The sequence below is a fragment of the Teleopsis dalmanni genome, chromosome X, assembly GCF_002237135.1.
Source record: "Teleopsis dalmanni isolate 2A chromosome X, ASM223713v2, whole genome shotgun sequence".
Classification (NCBI taxonomy): domain Eukaryota; kingdom Metazoa; phylum Arthropoda; class Insecta; order Diptera; family Diopsidae; genus Teleopsis; species Teleopsis dalmanni.
In genome coordinates, this window is record NC_051848.1 from 26,177,916 (window position 1) to 26,203,595 (window position 25,680).

At 28.9% G+C, this 25,680-nt stretch overlaps 1 protein-coding gene across 1 annotated transcript; it reads right to left on the bottom strand.

Annotated features, from left to right (window-relative positions):
- Positions 1-23,714: 23,714 nt before the first annotated feature.
- LOC119688266 (nuclear factor NF-kappa-B p110 subunit-like) lies at positions 23,715-25,304 on the bottom strand. Its single transcript, XM_038102947.1, has 2 exons — positions 24,606-25,304; positions 23,715-24,528 (listed from the first exon to the last, which is right to left on the bottom strand). Exons 1-2 carry the CDS (start codon positions 25,302-25,304, stop codon positions 23,857-23,859), a joined length of 1,371 nt encoding a protein of 456 aa, XP_037958875.1. The 3' UTR covers positions 23,715-23,856.
- Positions 25,305-25,680: the final 376 nt, after the last annotated feature.

The window sequence follows — 25,680 nt, forward strand, 5'->3', positions numbered from 1 at the left end:
TTTTAAAAAATGCTATGTTTTCATTATATATAAACTATATGGACTTAAAGGTCTTATGCTTCACTAGGAGATGAAATTGACTTCATGTGAATACTATTGTATTATACAACACGAAATCTTGTGTTCTATCCACCTATTGTTGTTACTATTATTAATGTAATGGTCAGTTTTGTCTATATTACCAATCCCAATTGTTTTAATGAACCATTAGGCTCTTAATGAACTTAGGCTTTTTTCAATATTTAAGGTTTTCACAAAGAATATTTTCTTTGTTTCAATATCTATACACCTATTTTACAATAATCAATTAACAACATCTCTTTATAATTTTCAAATTTGTCACAAGTTAATGCTGTGAAAAAATCGATACTGCAATATCGACACCTGATATACACTAAGATAGTAAAAACCTCAAGCACTTACATTTAGTTAAGAAAGAAAATCAAATATGTTCTCTTTGGATTTTAATAAAATTAACAATACCTCATGAAGTTGCTTTTGTCGATTAATGTGAAGAAATTCTGAAGAATGTACCATATAAATACAATAAATAATCAATTCTAAATACTAAAAGTAAAAAATAAATACAACATATATACAAACAGTTAGCTAGACCAGTGAATACGTGAAGAGGAGGTTGACAATTCGGTTGTAGTCAAGAGGCAGCCGTAAAGTAGTCAGTCGGAGAGGTAGTTCAGGTAAAATCGGTTGCGGTACTAAATATAATTCAATTATATTTAGTAAAATTAGTTTGTTTGATTGTATCTTGTATTCATATATATATGTTGAGGCTAGTTGAGTTGAGTCAGTGCACCTGAGCACTTTTACTCTCTATTAACTGCGAGGTTTCTACAAAACCCCTCTTTGCGCCTTGACTGGATTATTGTTTATCACTTCATCAGACTAAGCAATAATTGACCTCAGATCTCTCTTCTTCTCTTCATTATAATTTTTATTTTAACTATAAATAAAATCATAAATCTTACATATATGTATATAAGGTTGTTTCAGATGATGAATTAATGAACTATGCATGTAAACCTGTACGGGTGTATGGCAGAACCATTCTAGGATTATTGGCATCCGCTGGCAACTTAATATACTTTATTCTCATTCATTTAAAAAATCACACACAACCTTTGTATTCTTTAAATGCTTTGAATGATTAAAAATAATCAACGCCTGTGAAAAAGTGAATATACTGCATTCTCATTAAATTAAAAAATATACACACAATATACAACAATTCACAATTTTTACCTACATTTTTTTCACCGAGAACTTATAAATAAATGCTTAAGATTCATAACCTAATGGCCATGTTCCATTAGGAAACTATCCTAAGTATACAACAATGACTAACTCTCTAAATGAATGCAGTTTTAAAAAAAAGATAAAGAAGTAATGTTAGCAAATGTGACAACATTTCCTGATACCTGATCCTTATCCTGATCAAGATCAAAGGATTCTGCTGCCATAGAGTAAGCACTCAGTATTAGGATTACACCTAAGAAAAAGGAAAAGAAAGAGAGAGAGAGGGAGTGAGAGAGAGTGGGAGAGAGATAGAGTGAAGGAATGATGGGAAGAGAGAGAGGAAAAGAGAGAAAGAAAAGTTAAAAAACATGGAAAAACCCCAAGAGAATTGTGAAAGAGAGAGAGAGAAAGAGAGAGAGTGTGTGAAAGATGTCGGGAAGGAGGGAAAGAAAGGGAGAACGGATATTTACGAACTTGCACACTCAACTTATGTGTGCTTGCAATAATGTTCCATATCACATTTTTTTTTATACAATAATTGGTCTAAATGACAGTTTCAAAATCTTTTAGAATTTGAATTAGAATTTTGTTATTTTAGAATCAGAATCGATCTTTCAATCATCTCACTTTAAAGATGACTATATAGTAGCTACGTATATGCCCCACTAACAGTATTTGTACATGTTTAATAACAGAAATTAGCGCACAAAAGAATCATAATAATTTTGCAAAAAGTTCTGGAAGCCGCAATAACTATGCAAACTGACTGTTTAAATAATATTCCAGGAATGTACTGTACTACACAAAAAAATTTACAAATATGTAAGCTTATATGAAATATTTTTACTTTTCGGAATGTACTTCAACACGCAAATAAAACATGTCTAATATCCTTTTTTTAGCATTCCTGTTGCTCAACTTTTTCTGTACTTATGCTTAATCCTTGAACACAAAAATAAACACAGCATTTACATATAAATTCATGTAGTTTCATTCTGTGTAAATTCCGTGACCGGTGATTTTGTGAAAACACAACATACACAAAAAAAAAAAAATAAAAAATGCATAAATTGTGCATTTGTTATTTAGAAATTCATGCTTACATCTGCATATCCTTACACGAAGTTGTGTATTCAAGCATCACACAATATATTTTTTAAGGACTTCTATATATTTGAATGCAGTTGTCTCTGAAATTGTAAACAAGAGATTTGCACTTCTCTGCATATTTGTCTCTGACGACGGTGTACACAAATGAGCACCCTAAAATGTCGATTTGCACCGCTTACACATTTCATGCAAAAAGTGCAAAAAGTGTAAAAAGTGTAAAAATAGTTCAATTTTGCAAAACAATCCAAAGAAAATTAAGTGCATTTCAATTCAGAAAGTATAATTAATTGAAGTAAAGCAGATATACTACCTGCCAAATAGTCTATCGAACCCTGTGCCAGTGCGGAGCTGATGTCACATGGAATTTACTCAATGCATTCTTGTACAATTTAATATGCTATATAGTATTTGCTTGTATATTGTATACACTCTTCATTGTGTCAAATACAAATTAAAAACAAATAACAAGAAGAAGCAAAAGTATTTCAACACCTACTCAAGCACTTTGGACTTAAGTGCCGAGAATCTAACATATTTCGACCGTGTATAGCAACCTTGCTTTGGATAAATCTGCTACCTTTTCTTGCGGTTTCCTGCACATTCTGAAGTGCCGACGTTTAAGGCAAATCTTAAAAAATATTTGGTCTGAAATATAAAATGTGGGTCACATCTAGTTAAGAATTTTGGTTCATTTATGCAAGAAAAGATATGTTTCGGAATAAAGAAATTTGAAAAATAATTCTGCAAAGACATTCGTACAAAATTACACAATTTATTCATGAAAATTTTTAAAAGGAATAAAATTTTAGTACGAGAGCTTACTTGTAAGTAAATGTTACTTGTATAAATTTACATAGCAGTTTAAGTCTTATTTAATGTTTAAACTTCTTATAAGAACCATTCAGTTTAAAGCAGAATAAGTTGAACATAAATATGAAAATTATAAAAAAAAACTTGTTACAAATTAAAAATTACAAATTACAAATTAAAAAACAATAATAAATCTCACATTAAAAACCTACATCAGTTCAAAAGGCTAAGTTTGTTATATTAAATAAAATAATTATAAAATGAATATCCTCTGATCATTTATGAATTAAAAGAAAATTTTATTTTAATTAGTTCAATATTTTGCTAATCAAAATAGCTTCATTAAATGTTGGTAAGTATTCCTCACAAATGGGTTTGATATTTTTTATAAATACACTACGAAATATCTTCAAAAAGTGTCAAAAACTTTAAAACTTGTTTTGATAGTCAAGTCCTTTTTTATGTATTGGTTGCATTGCCATTAACTTACATATTACCTATCAAGCAGCTATGGCACTTAATATATATTTCCCAACCGAATGATCAACATTTACATTAGTCTGCTTAGATATATTTTGTCTTAAATTAAAATCCAAATTAAGTACACCGAATCATTCATACGCTACAATACTATATCACAACTAACAGTTTGTCAATTGTGAAAACGCCCTCCAAATGTTCGATAAGTCCACTACACATTTCAATAGATAGATCGTGTTTACTAAGAGAAAAATTGCAATTCGAAATTTTACTGAATAACTATAAGTTTCATACAAATAATGGGCAGCTGCTTTTATGAATGATTTAGATATAAAGTGCAGCAAAATGTGTTTTAGAAATATGTTCCAAGTATTTGTTTCAAAAACTTGTCCAAAAATGTATTCAATCATTTCTTAAGAAACTTGTCGAAAATTGTACCAATAACTTGTTCAAAAACTTGTCCAAAAATGTTTCCAAAAACTTGTCCAAAAACTTGTCCAAGAACTTGACCAAGAACTTGACCAAGAACTTGACCAAGAACTTGTCCAAGAACTTGACCAAGAACTTGTCCAAGGACTTGTCCAAGAACTTGACCAAGAACTTGTCCAAGAACTTGTCCAAGAACTTGACCAATAACTTGTTCGAAAACTTTCCCAAAATTTCTCGCTTATACAACATAAAATTAGTGTAAACCGAAACCACCCAATTCTTCAAAAATAACATCTTCTCCTTTTTTCCTTAAACTCAAAAAAAAACTAAAAACACAAAATTTTTCAAAAAGAAAAAAAAAGACAAAAGAAAAATCGTAAGACAAAGTCAAAATGGAACTGGAAACTTCAGTGACATAAGTAGAAAATATCAAAGGAATTTGGATAGTTTAAAGAGATGTTGCAAATAAAAGAAATGATTTTATCCGAAATAACTCTATGGTTAGTTCAAGAATACACTTAATTAAATATTTAAACATTTTTTATATACAAAAACCGTCTCACTATTACCCATTTTTTAATACGAAATAGATTTATTGGCAAAAGACATATAGTTTTTAATTAAAAATACCCTATGAAAACAATATTACTTTTTGCTAGTATTCCGTAAAATAGAATACATCAATTGGATGTGCCAAACTATTCCATATGTTGAAGATATATGTACTTTCAGTGCTTTTCTAATTCAAGCCAAATACATCTGGAAAATGTATTTTGCCGTGAATATCTGATGCACTCTTTAGTTCACTTTCTTTTTTAAATTATACTTACCTTTGCCTTAACCACACACTTTCTTCATTTCTTCTGATGAAATTTGAGAGTCATTATATCACGTCTAGGAACTAATAAAATATATCGATCATGTTTCTGCACTAAGATCAAAAAACAATCAATTAAAAAATTTGAAAAAGATGATATTAAAAAAAATAGTGCCAGAAAAAAGTTAAATAATGCTCTAAAATAATGCATTATGTTTTTTTATGTATAAAATAGTCACTCTTACATTAAATGTTTGTATTTGAAAGTTAATGGTTTAACTAACCATTTATATTAATATATCAGATAAGTAAAGATTAAAATGGGCTTAAATGGGTAATCTTTTGGTAAGGTTTCATAGCAGTATTCAATATTCGAACTATAGGATAAACTTAAATCTTAACCTTATAAATTAAAAAATCAACTAATAATAGAGGATGTGTCGCAATCCTTTTTGTACAAAAAATATGGAGTGTTGCCGAAGAGTAAATATACTTTCGATCTTGTGCATGTTGTAGCTTCTCTTTTTTGGGGATATAGGCAACACCGAATATTTCGTCGAGTATTGTTAAACATTTGCACCAACTTGATTAAGATTGTTGGGCTCTCATGTCCTAAATAATGTTCAAGCCGTCCTTATCTCTCTCTACCATTTTAACTTTGTCTCTCTCTCTCTCTCTAACCCCCTCTCACCACTTTTCTCTTTCTCTCGCTATTCTATCCCACTCACACTATCTCCCTCACTCTCTTTTTCTCTCTCTTACTCCCTATCTCACTCTCTCTCTTTTTCCCTCTCTCTTTCTTTCCCTCTTTCTCTCATTTCATGTTATTAATTGTGTACAGATGGAATTATTTGTTTTCTACAATATCAATTTAGTCCTGATTATATCGTTCGCCATATTAAACAAATCAAATAGTGGCATAATTCTGATAAGTTAAGTAATTAGTTTTCAGTTTCCATCCGTAAGTATATCCAATCTTATAAGGTGGTGTTTTAGTTTATAGTGACATGGTAGGATCCTTATCATGTTCCTAACTTTTTCTTTTGATAAATTCATACAATCCTGGTATCTCTTATTGTTATAGGTACCAATAAGTGGTGTGGATTGTTTAAATCCTGATATATTATCCCAGTAATGCTTTTTTATGGTTCCTCTTTATTTTTATGAAAGAAAGGAGTGTATTATGTCGCCCATCGGTGGCTGCTCGGTGTGGCTGCTCCTTTCCTGGCTAGTTTGTCCGCGTATTCGCGTACGTCAGGTTGTCCCGTTAACCAAAGAATCAATACCTAGTTTTATCCGCCAAGTAAATTTAAATAAGTAATTTCAGAATTTTCTGAAGATCTACTTTGTGGAATCAGCAGAACAAATATGTGCTACATAGCTTCATAGCAAGCTTTTCGTGTTTTTATGACGCCTTTATTTCATTTTTATCTGTATCTTTCCTGTTTTTAGAATCTAGGAGTTTTTTTTATGAGTACCTACAAAATTATTATTCATCTTAAAAATTTCAATTTGATACTCCAACAAACATGTTCTTAATGTTAAAAAAATTGTCTTGAATAATGATTTTGAATCCTTTTAAATTCAGGGATTTGCTTCAATCAAATTCATTTTCATAAACCATTTATCACAAATTATTGTATTAAATTTTCTGCCTAAAAAAAAGAACTCTCATGTCATAAATGGGTAAATGAAGAAAGTTTTTACAACGGTGGATCCACAAGCCTTTATGCACACAATTTTAAAACTTTGTTTTCAACTGATTGAAGTAATATTAAAGATAAATTAGTTTCAAGTTAGAAAAAAGGAAGATAAATAAATGATGTCTTACAGGAAAATTTGATAAAAAAGTTTAAAAATTTTTATCGCATTTTCGAAAAAGATTGTCTTTATTCTGTTAAGTGCGTCTTGTGTTTGACTTTGGCTCCTGTTTATTAGCTCTTCGAGAAAGTTTGAATGGTTTTCGCCTTCGACGCCTACTTGAATGGCAACGAAAAAAAAATTAACGAATAAAAAATATCTTCTTTAGCAGTTTGGAGTAGTGATAAAAAAACATATGAGAATGATAAAAAAATGAAAAATTCTTGTATAAACAAAAAGTTATAATTTAACACTGACACATCGAAAATCTATTCTATGCAAAATCCCAAATTTAAAATAAAAAAAAACATTTTTTTGATTATTTTTTGGTATGATATAAATTAAATTAAAAATTTATTTTACAATTGAAAAATTTTTACAATCAGATTCACTAATACTAAAAACTATATTTGAATAATAAATTTACCATCATGAAATGAAAATTATTTTTCGAAAACAGAAATAATATTTCTGCTCAATTTATTTTTTTGGAATTTAATCTCATTTCATAGCTGGAAATCCACATAGTAAAAAATTTGATTTTCCACTAAAAGTCAATCAATTTTTCATCTCACGTTCGCTAAATGCTTCAGCATGATTTTTTCCTATTTGCCCTGCTTCAGTGCTTTAAAATTTCCATCCGATAGAAACAGATTGAAATATTTAGTGTAGTGTAAACACACAAAAAAAAAAAACAAAATACAATATATTTACTCTGACTTTTTTGAATTTATTTCTTCTTACAATTTTTGGTAAATATTGAATAAAAGAAATAACAATTTATAATGAAATTTTATTAAATCAAATAGCGTATCCGCAACTACACATTTTGATTTGATTGCATTTGTTTACTTTTTATGATATAATATTTTTCAGTTTGCATTCGAATATAGCAAATATCACCGACATAAAAACGTCACAAGCTCACAAACATCACAAACATCACAAAAATCACATTTGCTATATTAACTTAAATCTATACGTGCTAAAAGCACCCAGTAGCAAAATTCATTAATCGAAATACGAGAAGGACACGTAACACGTGTCCTGGAAATATTTGTATATGAAATTGTAGAAAAAAAAATATAGTTTTATTAAAAACAAAAATTCTCAGAGCTTTCCATATTGAAATGTAAGAAAGAATATATAAAAATAAAAACATTAAAATTTTTTTATAAATACTGCAATATTTGTTAATGTCAACTCAAATCTTCAACTTTTCAAAGTGTCCTCTCTTCTCTTATTCTTAGTTTTAGTTCATATTATTTTATTTTTATTTTTTTTTCTTATTCTTAGTTTTATTATTATTATGTTGAGGCTAGTTGAGTCAGTGCACTTAAACATTTTTACTCTCTATTAATTGCGAGCTTTCTTTATAACCCCTATCTACGTCTTGACTAGTTTGTTGTTCATCACTTCAACAGACTAAGCAATAACTAACCTCAGATCTGTATACCTCCCCGAAGAGCCTGTAACCATTCTGATATTCACCTTATTTTATTTTATTTAATTTTTTATTTTATTGTACAAATTTTTATTTTATTCAATTTGATATCATTTTATTTTCATTAATTTTATAATAACTTATTTTATTTAATCTTATTTATCTAATTTTATCTTATATTATTTTAATTCATTTTGTCTCATTCTATTATATTTTTCAATTTATTTCATTTTGTCCTATTTTATTTACTTACTTACATACTGTAGTCCTTTCCGTCTCTACAACAGATCTATATCTGTTGTTGCGGCGTTAAGCTCAGCGTCAATGGCTCTGCGCCAGGTATAGGCTGGAGCCTGAGCGTCGACATCATACATGGTTCCAACGAAGTTCATGTTTCGCATTGTAGTTTACAGATTTTCGAAGCGTGTGCCCAATCCAAAACCATTTACGGCGCTTAATCTCAACCAGAGCCATTTGTCCGGCTCCAGAGAGCTTCATTATTTACTCGCTTGGGCCATCTAATCTTAAGTTTTCTCGGCTAGCATTTATTTACTTATTATTATTTAATTCAATTTAATTTTATCTTTATATTTATATTATTTTATTTTAAACAAATTTTATTTTACTTTATATTGTTTTACTTTACTTTATTTTGTTTTAGTTAATCTTTTATTTTATGTTATTTTTAATATGAATTTATTTTATTTTAAATTTGCTGTATTTCGTTTTCATTTTATTTTGTGGCCTTTTATTTTATTTTGCTCTATGTCATTTTATTAAACTTTATTAGATTTTCTTTTATTTTAATTTTACTTAGCTTTGTTAATTTATTTTGTTTTAAGTTTATTGTGTTTTTATTTTATTTTTCTTTTTCTTTTTTTTTTATTTCAATTTGTTCTGTGTAATTTTATTATATTATATTTTATATTCAATTTTTGTTTGTTATTTTATTTTATTTTATTTAAATTTTTGTGTGATATTTTATTTATTTTTATGTTATTATATTTCATTTTAATTAGTTATATTTTGTTTTATTTTTTTATGTTTGTTTTATTTTTTTTTTGCAATTCATCATTTAACTAAAATAATATAAAAAGAATTTTTGTTGTTGTAGTTGACTACTTTTCGAAACCTCGCTATAAATACATTACAACAAATATTAATAACGTCGTTGTTGATAGAATTGTAAGAGATAAATTAATGAAGAATTAATAAAAGTATATTTAACATTATAGTCTTATTTTTATTTTTCTCCGCAAAAATTATGAACGTATGTGTTTATTCCTGTGGGCCTTCAACCTATTCACTGATTTCTTTTGGCGCGCGAGCTTATCTGGTCTGGACAGCCCTGATCAAAATGATTTCAAGACCTGATTTATATTCTTCGACACCAACCCAACTATTTTCTCTACTAAATATCATAAATGATGGCAGAATTTAGGTAAAGCAACTCGCAATAATAGAAGCGGAGATCCACTAAAAAACTCAGATCTTACATAGGTGCTTCGGTACATAATGAAGCACGAAATCAATTATAAATTTACATTAACCGTGTGTTGTTTCTTATACTTCAAGAAAAAAATTCAAAGGGTCTTCTTTGAAGAAATCCAAAATTAAAATAATCCTACAGCTGTTCTGTGTACCACAAAATATCCATTGTCAGTGTTCCAGGATAAATTTTTTGTCACAGGACATACATTCATTGAATAATCACGAAGCTTATGAGGAATACACAAATTATTCAGTGAGATGAGTGGGACTCTGCAGAATTCCCCTCCGCGATCAGAGAGTAAAAGTGCCCAGATGCACTAACTCGGAAAAGACTCAACAATAAGAAGAATTTTTAATAAAAATTGAAGAAGGTTGCATACATACATATATATCAATAAGTCTTCTTGATGTTAGTTTAAATTAAGGTAATAAAAAATCTTGTGTAGTTAATTTATTTGAATTCTTATAAAATAAAAAATGGATAACTAATAATTATTAATAGTAATTAACAATTAGAGCTAATTGTTAGTGGAAAACTTAAGCAATTATTGCAGAAAAATATTCTTTACTGCCATAAGTAGTTCAGTTATTCTCAACATCTCTGTTTTTTAAGATTTTGTCAGTAATTTTTTCTTTAAAATTTCTACTAGTTTATAATATTTGCAGTTTATTTATTTAAAATTAAAGCATATGCATATTGCTTTTCTTTAATTAGCTAAAACTACTTCATTGTTGTTATCAATTATTTAAATTAAAAGTTTGTAAATGGTAAAGTGCTTTTACAACTATATGTATTATATTATTATATGTAATTAAAGATGATTTATTAAGCCCGCAGGTAATATACAATAGTCTGATTTATTAACATTAAAATAAATATTTACTTATAATAAAATTTCCTAAATTGATACTTAAATAATCAGAAACTTTTTACTTTATGGAAAGCACTTAACGTTAAATTCACACATCCATACACTCGCCTCTCACTTCATACAGATGTTTGCATCTACATTCCTCTTTATATTGTGTACTGTATCTTATGGGGTATGCGATGTACTCATTGCCCTGCACATGTTGCCCTAAGACCATATTTAAAACATAAACACCAATGTTTTAGTTTCGAAAGTAAGAAAGTTTTGATTACTTTCTCTTTGTTAACATATTCAAGTTTATGTATTTAATCATCTATTTCCCAGCACATATCTTCCAATCCATTTGTACGTGTATATGTGTATCTGTGTTCATGTTTAGATGTAAAGATGTACGATGAAAAGAAACATGAGTGAATTAGTTTTTCTCTGTCCTCTGTTGTCTTCTTGACCTTCATTTTATGGCAACAAAAGTGTTAAATAGAATAGAAAGTCTTAAATTTATTGATTGACTAGAAGAAGAAGAACTACATTTGTAACAATAAAACCAAAGCAAGATTTTAAGGATTTCCTTCCAAACAGATTTCATTAAATAAGAGAAAAAAAAAGCAAATAAAACTCGAATAGATTTAAATACAAGATAAAACAGATTTTTTATTCACAGGATATATTCTCGTGCCTTTTAAAGAAAATCCTTTAAGTATGATAATACATGTGCTTTTGTCCTTTTATTTTTTGTTATAAAATGAAGAAAAAATGTATTATGTTAAAAACATATGTTTTCGCTACTTTCAAATGTATTAATTTTATTGAAGTCCATAAAACATAAACTTTTATATAGGGTGTAACTTAACAGAATAGCTTAACAGAATAAGAGAGATTCCTTGGTGCAAGTAACAGAAAAAAGAAAATTAGTTTTTTCAATATTTACTGAGATACTTAGTCAAAATATATATATCTACGCGGTAGGCACCTTGCCGTGGTGTAGGGGCTTAGCTACAACTCGGACTATACTAATGGATATTCACAGTCATCTGGCAACTGGAACGACTGGAATATTTATTGTGTTTCTTGAACGAGGGGTACAACCAAGATCTAAAAGAAAATTAGTTTTTTCAATATTTACTGAGATACTTAGTCAAAATATATATATCTACGCGGTAGGCACCTTGCCGTTGTGTAGGGGCTTAGCTATAACTCAGATTATACTAATGGATATTCACAGTCATCTGGCAACTGGAATGACTGGAATATTTATTGTGTTTCTCGAACGAGAGGTACAACCAAGATCTAAAACAAAATTAGTTTCTGCAATATATACTGAGATACTTAGTCACAATATATATATCTACGCGGTAGGCACCTTGCCGTTGTGTAGAGGCTTAGCTACAACTGGGACTATACTAATGGATATTCACAGTCATCTGGCAAATGGAATGACTGGAATATTTATTGTGTTTCTCGAACGAGGGGTACAATCAAGATCTACCTTTTGGTCCGCTTCATCAAATTTCTGGGTTTGTGTTCAAAGAAATCAGTAATTAGAGTACTTCTGTGAACGATTATATGATAGACGACAATAAAACAATTTCACAAGAAATGTTATTATTATTAACTGAATAAAATTAATTAAAATGAATGCACTTGCAGTGCATCAAATTATACATCGATTATAAATTAGTTAAATAAAAATTCTAGTATTTACTAATATCACTGATGATGAGTACTTGGCAACATTCGAAACAGATTTCAATAAATTATTTAAAAATTTTTTGTTGTTCTTTTTTCATTACTGTTCGAAACCTTCTATTTGCTTTTCTTTGTAAAAAGTCAAAAAAAAAAAATCAATGTTAAAATAATTAAATTAGTAAAATTTTTTCTTATTAAATATTATCTAAAAAATTTAATCTTGAATTAACATAAAATTTTACAAATTTAAGCACAACGCCTTATCAGTTATTAAATTAAATAACACTTAATGTACTTTAACTATAATAATTGATATAAGCTTATATACAGAATAAGATATTTGATGAATCAATGTCAAGTTATTAAATGTTTATTTTTGGCACCCTGTATTTACCATTTTTATTCTCTCCAATCGAATTTTTTTAGTTCTTGGATCAATGTGAGACGTTAATGCATTTTTCTTATGAAACACTCTGTATATTTGTGTATAGTCTATACATACATTTTGGTTTTAATAGTAAAGTTTAGTTACTATTTCTTTTAGTAAAAATATAAAAAAAAAGCCGAAGTGAAAGTAAAATCCTATTAATTCTCTATATGTGAATATTCTATTCTTTTAAGAAAGTTTTTTTTATTGCAAAATTTTTTTTTTAAGTTTAAAAAATTTAGTAGTTGTGTGAAAGGAATTACATATATGCTTATTGTATTTTTTCATTCTTATTGTAGAGAAATTATTCTTACAAATTAATTTTTTAATACTTCTTTATTGCTGTTATTTCAAAAGTATTTATGAAATCTAAAATTTTTATTATTTCCACAAATTTTTGTGATTTGAATCAATGAAAAATAATTTCAGATAAAAAAGATATAGTCGCTTGTATAAGTTATTTATTTATTCGTAAATAATTAAATAAAAGAATTATTTCTACCACTGCTTATGGGTATTTAGCAATACTCGAAATAGTTGTATGGTCAGCCAAAAATTCAAATAATTAAAATAATATGAAAAGAATTTTTGTTGTTGTAGTTCACTACTTTTTGAAATCTTTCTTCTTCTATTCGAATCTAGCTTTCAAGATTTATGTTCTTAATCTAATGTTCCCATACAGTATTAATAAACCCCTTCGAAAACGATTTTATACTAAATATATTACACAAAATTTTTTTTCTTAATAATTCAATTATTTTTTATTCGAGTTTTAATATAGTAAGTTTTTAATTTTTATGTACACAAAACATCTTCAATCATATGTGGAATTCCTTTGATTTTTGCAACTTCACTGAAATCGATTCAAACTCCATGAATGGTCTACACGTAACATTTGTCACAATTCAGAATTCAACATATCGAATTGCATTTGCGAAACTATTTTGGACTTCAGGCCTTTCAATATTTGACAATCAACAGTTTTACGGGGAAACCGCGAAAATCATCGGATGTCTGACACATGATTTGTAACTTTCAACTCATTTTGGCAATTGAATTAGCAGCATTGCGGTAAATCAAACTACATGAGCCCGCATTTGCCACTTAAGGCCTCTGAATAAACAGTGAACCAAATTTGTGAAAATCACACGATAATTTGATGTCAGGTTTACACATTTTGGTTATACACTTCGGTGAAGTGATAATCAGAAATTATTTCGATTTTACTGAAATATCAAAAATTTTCTAGAAAATTTATTTAATTTTATAAAAAAAAGTAGAGAAAAACAAGAATTATACGATAGTAAATAATTACTAAATTTTTTTATGATTATAAATTGCAATTTAACGTCAATTTATTCAGACGAAAGTGACTATTATATTTAATAGAAACTTATTATATTTCATGAAGAGACTTTTTTCGAATAGTAGTGAAACTACAACAACAAAAATTCTTTTTTATATTTTTTAATTAATTGAATTTTTGGTTGACCATACTGTTGTTTCGAGTATTGCCAAATGCCCATCATCAGTGGTCTTTCAAGATATTCGATTTTTTTTTTTGTATATAATTTGTTTGGACTGCAAGTGCTAGACTCGTGCCTGTCAAATTAGAAGCGATGACTAATCGTGTTTTATCTTTTCGTTTCTATGCGAACCCTTCTAACTTTTAAAAAAGGAATCAAGTATTCAAAGTAGGTATTTTGACCTAGGTGTTAAAACAATCTGGTATAAGACAGATAATAAATGACTTCCACAATAAAATCAAATTATTAGCATTTAACACTTACAAAAAAAGTAGTATAAAGATTCATAACCATAAATTGAAGTATCTTTGTCTTAATAATCGAAATAATTTGCGTAATCTCAATAAATCATTTCTCAAAAATTTTCTCAAGGTAATTTGCTTATTTATTATTGAGATATAACCTTCAAGTTCTAAATAAGATAACGGTTAAAATGCAAATATTTTCAGTTGAAATTTCAGCTAACATCCAAACAATATATAGAGTTACGAATGCTAAACATTAGCCTCCATATTCCTAACTATTTTTTGTGAAGAATTCAGTAAATCACTTTTTCACGCAACTTTCCACACAAAAAACTTTTTATTGTTGCTCCTGAAAAACTTTTTGTCGAAGAAATTCAAACAAAAAAATAAGAACAAAAACCAAAAATTTCATTTTACCTTTTCCCAAAATTCAATTATTTATATACTTTCATTTTCCTACTTTTATTCTCAACAGCAGCACGGAAGTGTCCTTAAGGAATATCTTTCAATGCATTGCCCTATTGTTTCTTAGTTCAAGCCGCAACTTCTTTCAACAGATTTCTTCACCTCAATTTGATTTCAACAGCTCTTTTTTTTTCTGCACTTATGTCGAAAAAAGCCCTATATTTTTTTTTGTTTTCAGTTTAGTTTATTTTCACACCTTAGAAATTTCAATCTATTAAGTATAAAAATATGCATGCCTAGATTATATCAGATTTAAATTCACGCCACATCCGCATACTCAAAAAAAAAAAAAATGCTCTCAAATACTTTCGAATTTATATTTTAAGGACATTTTATGGAAATTCTTACGGAATATTCTTAAGTAAATTATTTATGTTCTGGCACTTTGAAACAAGGTTTCTAAATTTTTAACTAAAAGTATAAGTAGAATGAATTATTTTAAAGAAAAATATCTCACTAGATTTATGTGAAATAAGTACTGAAAAATATCTTATACGGACAATTATGCCAAAGGATTTTCATGGTATATTAACCGAAGAAATCACTTGGTTGAGCATTGAATTCTTTGATTCTAAAATATTCTTACCATTACTTTATTTTTCATTTACCTATTTAGACTAAAAACTCACTTGATTAAAAATTAAAGTTTTGGATAAAAAAAAATCTTAGACTAAATATTTCAGCCGAAGAATTCACTTTATTAAGAATTCACTTTATTTGATTTAAAAGTTTTCTCACTATAATCTAAGGTTTTGTTTGTTATGACCAATAAAACGATGGAGAGACAATATGTATCAGGACTTAGAAGAAATGAACGTAAGAAATTGGAAAACAAAAGCAAAAAACAGAGAAGAATGGAAGACTTTTCTTAAACAGGGTTAGGTTCCACATGGACTGCATAGTCACGGATGATGATCTATATTAAAATGAATATTTAGAAGAAACCAGTTAACCATTGACTATTTGGACTGAGTCTTCTTTATTCTAACTCCTTTTTTTTATTCGATATAGAACTCTGTCTCAGGATATTAAAATTTGTAATTATATAAAACTAGTAGATGACCCGGCGAACTCTGTTCCGCCTTAAAGGCAATAAATAAGCAGTTTTTTTTTAATTGGAAAAAATACAAAAAAAAAAAAATACCTACATTAATCATTCATAATTTATTTGTGTATTTTAGTACACATCGCAAATTATCTATTTGTTGACCTCTGTTGTTCGCTCGACCTTCAGTCCTTAAATTTGCAGTATTTCGTATTCTTCTTGCATTACGGCTTTGTCGGGAAAGATTCGATCGTCTTGGTCGCGGCATTATTAAAAAACTAAAAACTCAAATTTTCAACCATACCATACATTATAATTGTTAATTATTTATTTTGTTGAGTTTGCAACAACCAGGTAGTTTTATTGATTAAAAACGATATTTATTGCAACACAAACTTATATTGATCTAATACAACTTTTAAAAACACATTAACTAAGTTATATTTCTATCTGTTAAATTTTAATAAAATATTTTCTTATATCAAAAATTTGATAATTTCAAAACCTACTTTGTCGTGAACGGGATAAACAGGTATCCTATGTCCTTCTCCTGGCCTTAAACTACCTCCCTGCCAATTTTCAGCTAAATCGGTTCAGCCTATATCCTTCTCCTGGCCTTAAACTCCCTCCCTGCCAATTTTCAGCTAAATCGGTTCAGCCGTTCTTGAGTTATAAGTGGTGTAACAATAACACATCTTTCTTTTATATATATAGATTTACTATATTTACTATATAGTACATAATATAATAGTAATACAAAACATATAATTTAATATGATACGCAATACTTCTACTCGTAATATCTTTCTTAAAGGTTTTAAGTTAAATTTGAAAATAGTCCTTTATCAGATAAGAGACTATCTGTTTTTTTAAACAGAAAGATAATGTTTGCAAGGACACTTATTTTATTGTCAATATCTTTTAACAATCAATAAATAAAAATTTCCTAAGGACGTGATATCATTTAACTCCTATTGTCATTGAAATAAGGTTGAGTAAAGGAAAATATTAAGGTTATTTTTGGAGGATATTATAAAAATCCAATTAGGTAAAACCACTTCATAATTTGATGTAATTAATTTAATAATAGTACATTGCAGAAGGTACCGAAATTACTTTTTTAAAGGTTTTGAGTTAAATTTAAAAATAGTCTCTCAACAAATAGACTCCATTTTTTAAACAGAAAGAGAATATTTGCAAGGACATTTGTTTTAATGTCAATAGGATGACAAGCATTCAATAGGTTATTACTTTTTAGTATCTATGAGAAGCAGTTGGTGTCTTATTTATCCAAATTTGGAATTTCATGACCTCGGTATGTTTTTGCTATAAGCAATGTACAAATAATAATAAATATGTTAAATTATTTAATTTAATTAATAATTAAATTTTAATAATAAAAATTTATTCACATCCACTCTCAGCTCCTTGGTGTCAGGCTGCGTTCTTGTGATTCAACAATAAGTGAACATATTACTTTAGCTCGCATTGCTCGCATGCCATAAATCTTTTTTGAATATAATTCTTTATTTGTTTAAAAAAAAATGTAAGAAAATCACAAATTTTCATTTGAAGTTTTTTTAATCTATCTACAAATTTAATGATAGTATTATGTTATTAAAATAAATTAGCTTCTCATAAATTGTCAACTTGCCTCAAATTCACTTTTAAGTCACTTAAAATAAATATATTAATCATTTTTAATGCTATGATAAAAAAAAACATTTTTATATATAATACATATAATAAAAGAAAGCCATAATAAGGAAATTATAGGATCTATATATTTATAGAAACTATAATATCTTTAATCTTAATACTTAATTGTTAATCAATTGAGTTTTTAAACATTAATTTATGGATTTAAAGGCTTAATGGCTTAGGTAAACTTCACACATATGGTCAGGTTAAAAATTAATTACTTTCAATTTTATTATTAATTTTTTAACTTTTCTCACACTTGTTAATATTTTCACAAAAAATTACATACTAAAACACATTTCATAACACAAATAAATTCCACTTCGGCAATTGTTATACACAAAAAACAAGCTTTCATTTAACAAAAAACTTAGATGTTAGTAAGTATATGAACACAGATGGACAGGCCTACAGCCAAACAAATGATAATAGATAAATAAATGTTTGAACAGATAGAACACAACTAAACAATCAAACAAATGAAAAAGCCAAAAAGCAAGCAGACATACAAATAGATACATAAAACATCACTAAACCCGTACTTCACTTCATGGTTTTCAGAAAAGTATATAAGTGCAATGACTTTCAATAATTATTTGCAAAGCATTAGAAAACTAGTTAATACAATGATTATTTCCGTAAAGAGAAACAAAACCATAATATATACAGAAGGGTTTGAACAATAGTAACGAAACAACAACAATTTTTTCTAATTAATTTATACAAATTTGGTTAACCATAAAACGCTGTTTCGAATATTGCCAAGTACTTATCTTCAATGATATTGAGAAATATTCGAATTTTTATTTAATTAGTTTAGAGTACGTATAAAATATGTTGGACTGCAAGAACCATGGTTCGAACTTAAGCCTGTCAAATTAGAAACGATGATTAATTGTGTTTGCCCATAAACAGCTTAGGATGCACAAACTCTCAATGCTAAAGCTCCAAGTTCTTTGTCATTTTATTTGTAAATGACATTTGTCAGTATATTTTATATATATACATATATATATATATATATATATATATATAAAATTAAACAAGAAACGGACAGTATTTTATTGATTCTTAAAATGTAGTTCACTCTTTTTTAATTTTCCTCTTGACTTTTACTGCATACTTTCTGTCAGGTTCATTTTACTTCAGATTCATATTGGAAGCAATATGTTTTTTCATAATTCACTATGGCTTATATAGTTATTGTGACTTTTGCTAGATTTTATCAGATCATTTATAACATTTATAACAGATCAGTTAACATGTCTTTGCAAAATTAAACTTTCAAATCCTTTTACTAGTCAGTCAGAGTATGTGGCACAAAGCGCTAAGAGACTGTCTTTTTAGCCTAATCTTCTTTTTGCTTGTCGATATACTAGTTTCTTATTGGATAAGTCTCGGAGACACATACAAACAAGACAGAGTCCTATCTTTTACACAAATCTTCATTCAAAATTCGATAGGTTGTACTTTTCGGTTTACTAGTTTCATCTTCGACAAGTTTCTCAGACACACACAGAAAGCGCACAGAATCTTACCTTTTACACAAATCTTCATTAAAAATTCGATTGGCTGTACTTTTCGGTATACCGGTTTTAAATTTGATGAATCTCTCTCGAACACACAATGTTCGTTTTAAAGAATATTTTTGACTTTGTTTATGTTTTTTTATTTACAAATGATTTTAGACAAAGATGATCAGTTACTGTCGCAAAAGTCTCAAAAGAATCGATCAAATCAACAATAATGAAGTTGTTCCCGTAATATTGTTAACTATATCATACATTTTTGTACTACTTATACCGAATTTGTATCGGAATTTAGTATTCGATCTTTGTTTAGTATTCGAAAAGTGTGCTAACACCAGTATGGATCTATGGCATTCAACTATGGGGAACACCCCCAACATCCAACATAGAAATTCTTCAAAGATTTCGATAAATGGTAAACGCTCTATTGTATGTAACTAACATTCAAATCTATCAGAACCTTAGGATAATGCCGGTAAAAGACGAAGTAAAAAAGTTAGCTAGAAAATATCATAAACGAATATAAATTCATCCTAACATGCTTGCTTCGAATTTGATATCCTCTTCAAAAATTTCTAAGAGACTGAAAAGGAAAAACCGCTTCAGATATTATAATAAAATTTTAATTTAAAAAGAAAGGAGTGGCTCTCCACAGGGAGAACTACCCAAATTGTAAATTGTTCTGCCTTAAATAGTGTTTATTAAAAAATTGTAAAATGTCATAATGTGACAGAATACATATTGAATTTGAATTAAATAAATAAAAAACAAAAAAAAATTTATGCATCGATATCACTGGATTAAAATTTTTAATGGCACCAGATAATATGAATGGATTTCTGATAGACAATGTAAAAATACTTACGAAAATAAACAACAACATGTCACTTTTTTATATTTTGTAAATAATACTTTTTTTCTCATATATAAATATTTTTTTTAAAAAGGTTTTATATTTAATCAAAAATTTTATTAAATTTTTTCTCTTCATTAATTCCTCATTAACAATTTACTGGTATCAGTTTACGGTTATTATACGGCTATTGAGTATATATAATTAACTACCATATTAACATAATTTTTGAATAATTTATAAATGATTTTAACAAATATGTGTACATATTTATATATATTTATATGTTTGTAAAAATCATTTATAAATTATTCAGAAATTATGTTAATATGGTATATATATATGAAATACAAAGCTTGGTTTTGTCATGGATATGTCAGGTAAAGTCATTACTCATTACTGCTGCTATTTGAGTTGTAAAGAGTCGAATACATTTACATGAAACTCAGGATATGAAACCTTACACTGTTTCAGTTCGAACTTCTATTAAATTTTTAAATTTAATAAATTTTATTTAGTATTTTGTTTTTAAATATTTATTTTTATTTTTTTATTAATATGTTGAGGCTAGTTGAGTTAGTGCACTTAAGCACTTTTATTCTCTATTAACTGCGAGGTATCTTCAAAACCCCTCTTTACGCCTTGACTGGATTATTGTTTATCACTTCATCAGACTAAGCAATAATTGACCTCAGATCTGCATACCTCCCCGAAGAGTCTGTAACCATTCTGAGCTTCGATAACGCGGTGTTGGTAAGTCTGTCAGTTTTCGTCAATAATTTCAGGGCTTTTATTCTCTATTAACTGCGAGGTATCTTCAAAACCCCTCTTTACGTCTTGACTGGATTATTGTTTATCACTTCATCAGACTAAGCAATAATTGACCTCAGATCTGCATACCTCCCCGAAGAGTCTGTAACCATTCTGAGCTTCGATAACGCGGTGTTGGTAAGTCTGTCAGTTTTCGTAAATAATTTCAGGGCTCTACCTATCCTTTTAATAATTTTATAATTTTATTAAAATGAACATAAGTTGCCCCAGTTTCTGGTAATACCTGCTGACAATCAATAAATAAAAATTTCCTAAGAACGTGATACCATTAAACTCCAATTACCATTGAGATACGGTTATGAATAAAGGGTTAAAGCGAAAGAAGGTATTATGCAAATCCAATAAGCCTAATGTATGGCCAAAAAGAAGTGAATAGAAAGAATTCGTAGAACTAATGCGAAGATGAAAATCTTGAATATGAAGCGTCTGGGTTATTTGCAAACCACTTGGAAATGCTTTATGCAATCGCGTCGATGATTGCAAGGAGCAGTGGGGAATCTGCATATGAGTTATGTTGTTATGAGCGCATTTGTCTGTGAAAATATTTACTGAAAATGATTGCACTTGCACTTGCACGGCACGGCGATGGCACGCCGAGGTATGTGAAATTAATAAGGCAACACATACGCCGCGTGTCTGAACTGCAGAACTGCGCGTACACTTGTTGGTCTTTGTGCGAAATCCTACAATTTGCTGCACTCATGCCGGGTTAAAGCACACATATCTGCAATGATGTGGTACGAGACCCGCGCGTGTATGCCTTTCAATCAAATTAAAAGTAATGACAAAGGAAAATATCATTTTTTTTCATTTGGAAATGCAATTTGCACTTTGTGACTTATGGCCCTATTAGTAGTAAATATCTGCCAACAGCGCACAGTCAGACGTGATGGACAGCTGTTTTTACAACTGCGATTGTCATTTATTTTCATAAAGCTGTGTTTTTACTCATTATTAATAAAAATGTTGGATGCGATAATTTTTGCAGCAAAAAAAATTTAAAAAATATATAAAAAAATAACAATTATACCAACACGCTGCAGGAGCATGTTAATCTCATCCTGGAATTCTTCCAGAAATAGAAGATAAAAATTATCAATGACACAACTAAAGCCCTCATTATTACCCGTAAATACACGCAACTTCCACCGCGAGTAGTAAGATTTGTTGACATCTCGATTAATTGGGAGGACAGCATTAAATACCTAGGAATCACATTTGATAAGCGGTTCACTTGGCACAAGCATATACAAGTCAAGAGAAGTAGTTGCACAAAAAAACTGCAATGCTTACAACCACTTTTCAAACACAACATCCTTAGAGAGAAGAAGAGAAAGCTGATCTACAGCCTACTACTTTATAGGTGTGTCGCGTATAGTAAAGCTGCCGACTCTACTATCCTGAAGCTACAGGTTGCTCAAAGTCAGGCTCTCCGAAGACTCTTCAAAGTATCATTGTACATTAGAGAATTAAATCAACTTTGAGTACCTAATCAAACTCAAATTAGAGACGTCATTTGAGTTTCGTTGCCTTTGAGTTTTAATCACTTCCAGTTTTATTTTATTTTGTTGTGGAATTATGTCGAAAGACTGAAAAAATTCCTTTATAAAATCACAATCAATAATGATAACTAAACCGTATTGTCACATCTGATTGAAGTTGGTTGATGAAAAGTCTCATTTATTCCAACTCTTGAAACATTATACTTAAGTGGCAAGGAACGACAATTATAAATATTTACCAAAGTCTTATCAGAGTAATGTCTGCTCAAGTAGCACCTGATCCAATCCAATTTTAAATTCAACTGTCTGAAGCTAGCAACACATTTAGCAGATTGCCCAATTCCAAAAGGATTTACAAATTTCACACATTTGTCAAAGGATAAACTTGAAAATTGTCTGATTTGGAAGCAATTAGCGCCTTAGGTAGAGCTCAATAAAACGTTTCCATTAAAAACACATTACAGCTCCGCAAGGAAGTAATATCCTTTTTAACGCTATTTGGTAAATGAACATTAAAGTACGGAATTTACTTACATTTTGTGATTCATTTGCATTTGTCTTAGAGTAATTGCGTTACCAGAGCTGAAATATTTGGAATATTTGGGACAAGAAATCAGGAAAATATATATAATTCCTTTAAATACTTTTTTTATTTATTAAATATTTTTTTAATATTCGATTATTACACACAATTTCTTTTTAAGTACAAAATTTGAGACATTTTCATAGACTTTTTTATTTAAGTGTAATATACGTGATTAAAAATACTTATAACAATATATAAAATATATTCTTAATTTATTATATCTTTTATTTTAAAAGTAATTGACTATAAAAAAATTATGTTTATAAAAAATAAGTTCAAGAAAGGCTACAAATGGAGTTTAATAAAATATATCCATAAAAGTCCCTCTTTAGATAACAATTACTCAATTAACGATTTATAAATACTTCGAAATTATAAAAACTAAATTGAAATCCCTGTCATCCTCATTAAATTACTAATGACAGTAAAAATACCCACTCTATTTAAAAGTTCCCAATCCATATCAACTCCCTCCCCTTTGCCCAAAGAACTACGACTATAAAATATTTTACAAAACTGTTTTGAGTTCACAGAAGAAACTTCAGTCTAAGCGTAGTTATTTTGACAAGTAACTAATAGAATAATGTTCCATATCTTCAATGGAGCTGAACTTAACAATATCTACTACATAATTATATATTTATGTGTATATTTTGAATTAATGAAAACTATTAAATAAAATTTATAATTATCCATTTGAAATGAAACGAAATGAAATGAAATAATGAAATTGTTATAAAATTGATGAGGAATCAAGTCAAATTTAAATTATACTCTTCATTTCATGGTGCTTCTGTGCAATCTGTTAGTTATTAGGAACATAGCTTTATACTTCATCCCTCTCTTGTGATAAATACATACATAAATTTTTAACCACAGCAACATCACAATTCCTATTTTTGTGGACATGTTTTACTGAGTTCCTGAGAGTTCATCGCAATACATTCCATAAAAGCATCTTCATTAAATGCGGTATTCATATCCACATCAAAATCTCTGTTCCCTGAATTATACTGAGAGGGATTTTGTGCTGTTGTATGCACATCAAACGAACTAAGCGAATAGTTGACGCTACCGCTACCGGCACCGCTACCGGTACCGCTACTTATACGTTTACGTTTACGTGAGATAATGGTTTCATTTGGCTTGTAACAAAATTTGATTGGACTGCTACACCGATTATCCGACGGACGTAATAGTTTAATATACGCCTCGACAGGTTTTTCGATATTTTCATCTTTATAAGGAGGAATTTGGCACGTTATGGCATAATCATGGTGAACATCGGATGTCTGTAGTCTTGCATAGGCTTCCCAAACTATTTTGCCAACATCATTAATTTCATAAAACACCACCTTAATGTTAGTTTTTTTAACCTTTTCTACTAACAATAGTATCTCCTCTCCACCATTTGCAGACCCCGACGCAGTGCTTGAGCGACATATATGCAGACGACCAGTTTGCGCAGAGTTAGTATTGTTTATTACTGTCGAATAAATTGGTGGTGCTATGCGCATCCAAGATTTTGAAGTATCTGCTGCGAACGCTTCGAAGCAAAAGCGTATCTAAAAGTTCATTACATGAATTTTATATTTTTATAAAATTTTCATTTAATGGCTGTATTAATATTTATAACTCTTACCTGATTAATGTTAATTTCTTTTGCTTCCTTTTCAGACTCTTTACGTAATTCTTCAACTTGCTTTTTAGATAAATCTATACCGCCCAATTCCATAATTAATCGCTTCGATTTTTTCTTCAAAAGCTCGTTGAATATATATTTTTTCTCTACATGTACGATGTTCGTATATAGAAATATTGCTTTAAAGCCTCGTTCAGATGATACATATTGATCATGTACATCACATTCTACCCCATTCCCGCATACAATCATTTGATGGGAATGTGGGCTTTCGATGTTTGTTTGGAATACGCTACAGCGTATTATGGCTGGAGCATTAAAATTATGTAGCTCCACTTCTACATGTAATTTAAGACCACGTTGTGTATGTGCACTACGTAGTGAACCCTCCGTATAACGAAATTCAGACTTATATCGAAAACGGCAATTTCGAATGGGTTCTTTAATAACCTTGAGCTCCGCTACGTAATGGTCTCGTGTTGACTGGGTAAGACACGTAGCCGATTTATGAATCTGTGTTCCTGAAAGCGGCAAAGGGTGTTTTTGCGTCTCATGCGAAATATGCGCTTGGCTTAAATTCGAAAACTCTGCTCCTGAAAATTGTGCAATTGCAGACGAATTCGGCAAATTTTCATTTGCAGCTACACTTGTTCTAGAAGGGGTTCTTAGGGAACCACTTATGGAAGGATTCGATTCCATAACGAACGAAAAAAATAACTTTTTTATTCACGAAAATCTACAAGTTGTTTTTGCGTGACTTTAATTGTCCGAATTTAGAACTTAAAGAAAACTTCAAAATACCGCGAAGCAATAGAGTTGCCAACTTTCATTATAAAGGTCAATAAAGTTAAACATTTTTTTACTAACAAAGAACAGTTAGGTAAATATGCTTTGATAATTATAATAGTAAAAACTGAAACTATTATCCTTTGGTAAGTATATTTTAGTGACACTATACAGGATAATGCCATTTACAAAAATGTGGTTTGATAGATATAAAATGGAGAGTGTGTAATCTGCAATCAGTAGGCAATAGATTATAGACTAGGTAAATTGTGTCTCTACCACGTGTTTA

Coding starts and splice junctions, on each gene's coding strand:
- LOC119688266 (XM_038102947.1), bottom strand. CDS start 25,304: ATGGAATCGAATCCTTCCATAAGTGGTTCCCTAAGAACCCCTTCTAGA. Junction 24,529..24,605: donor AAGAAATTAACATTAATCAG/GTAAGAGTTATA, acceptor ATGAACTTTTAG/ATACGCTTTTGCTTCGAAGC.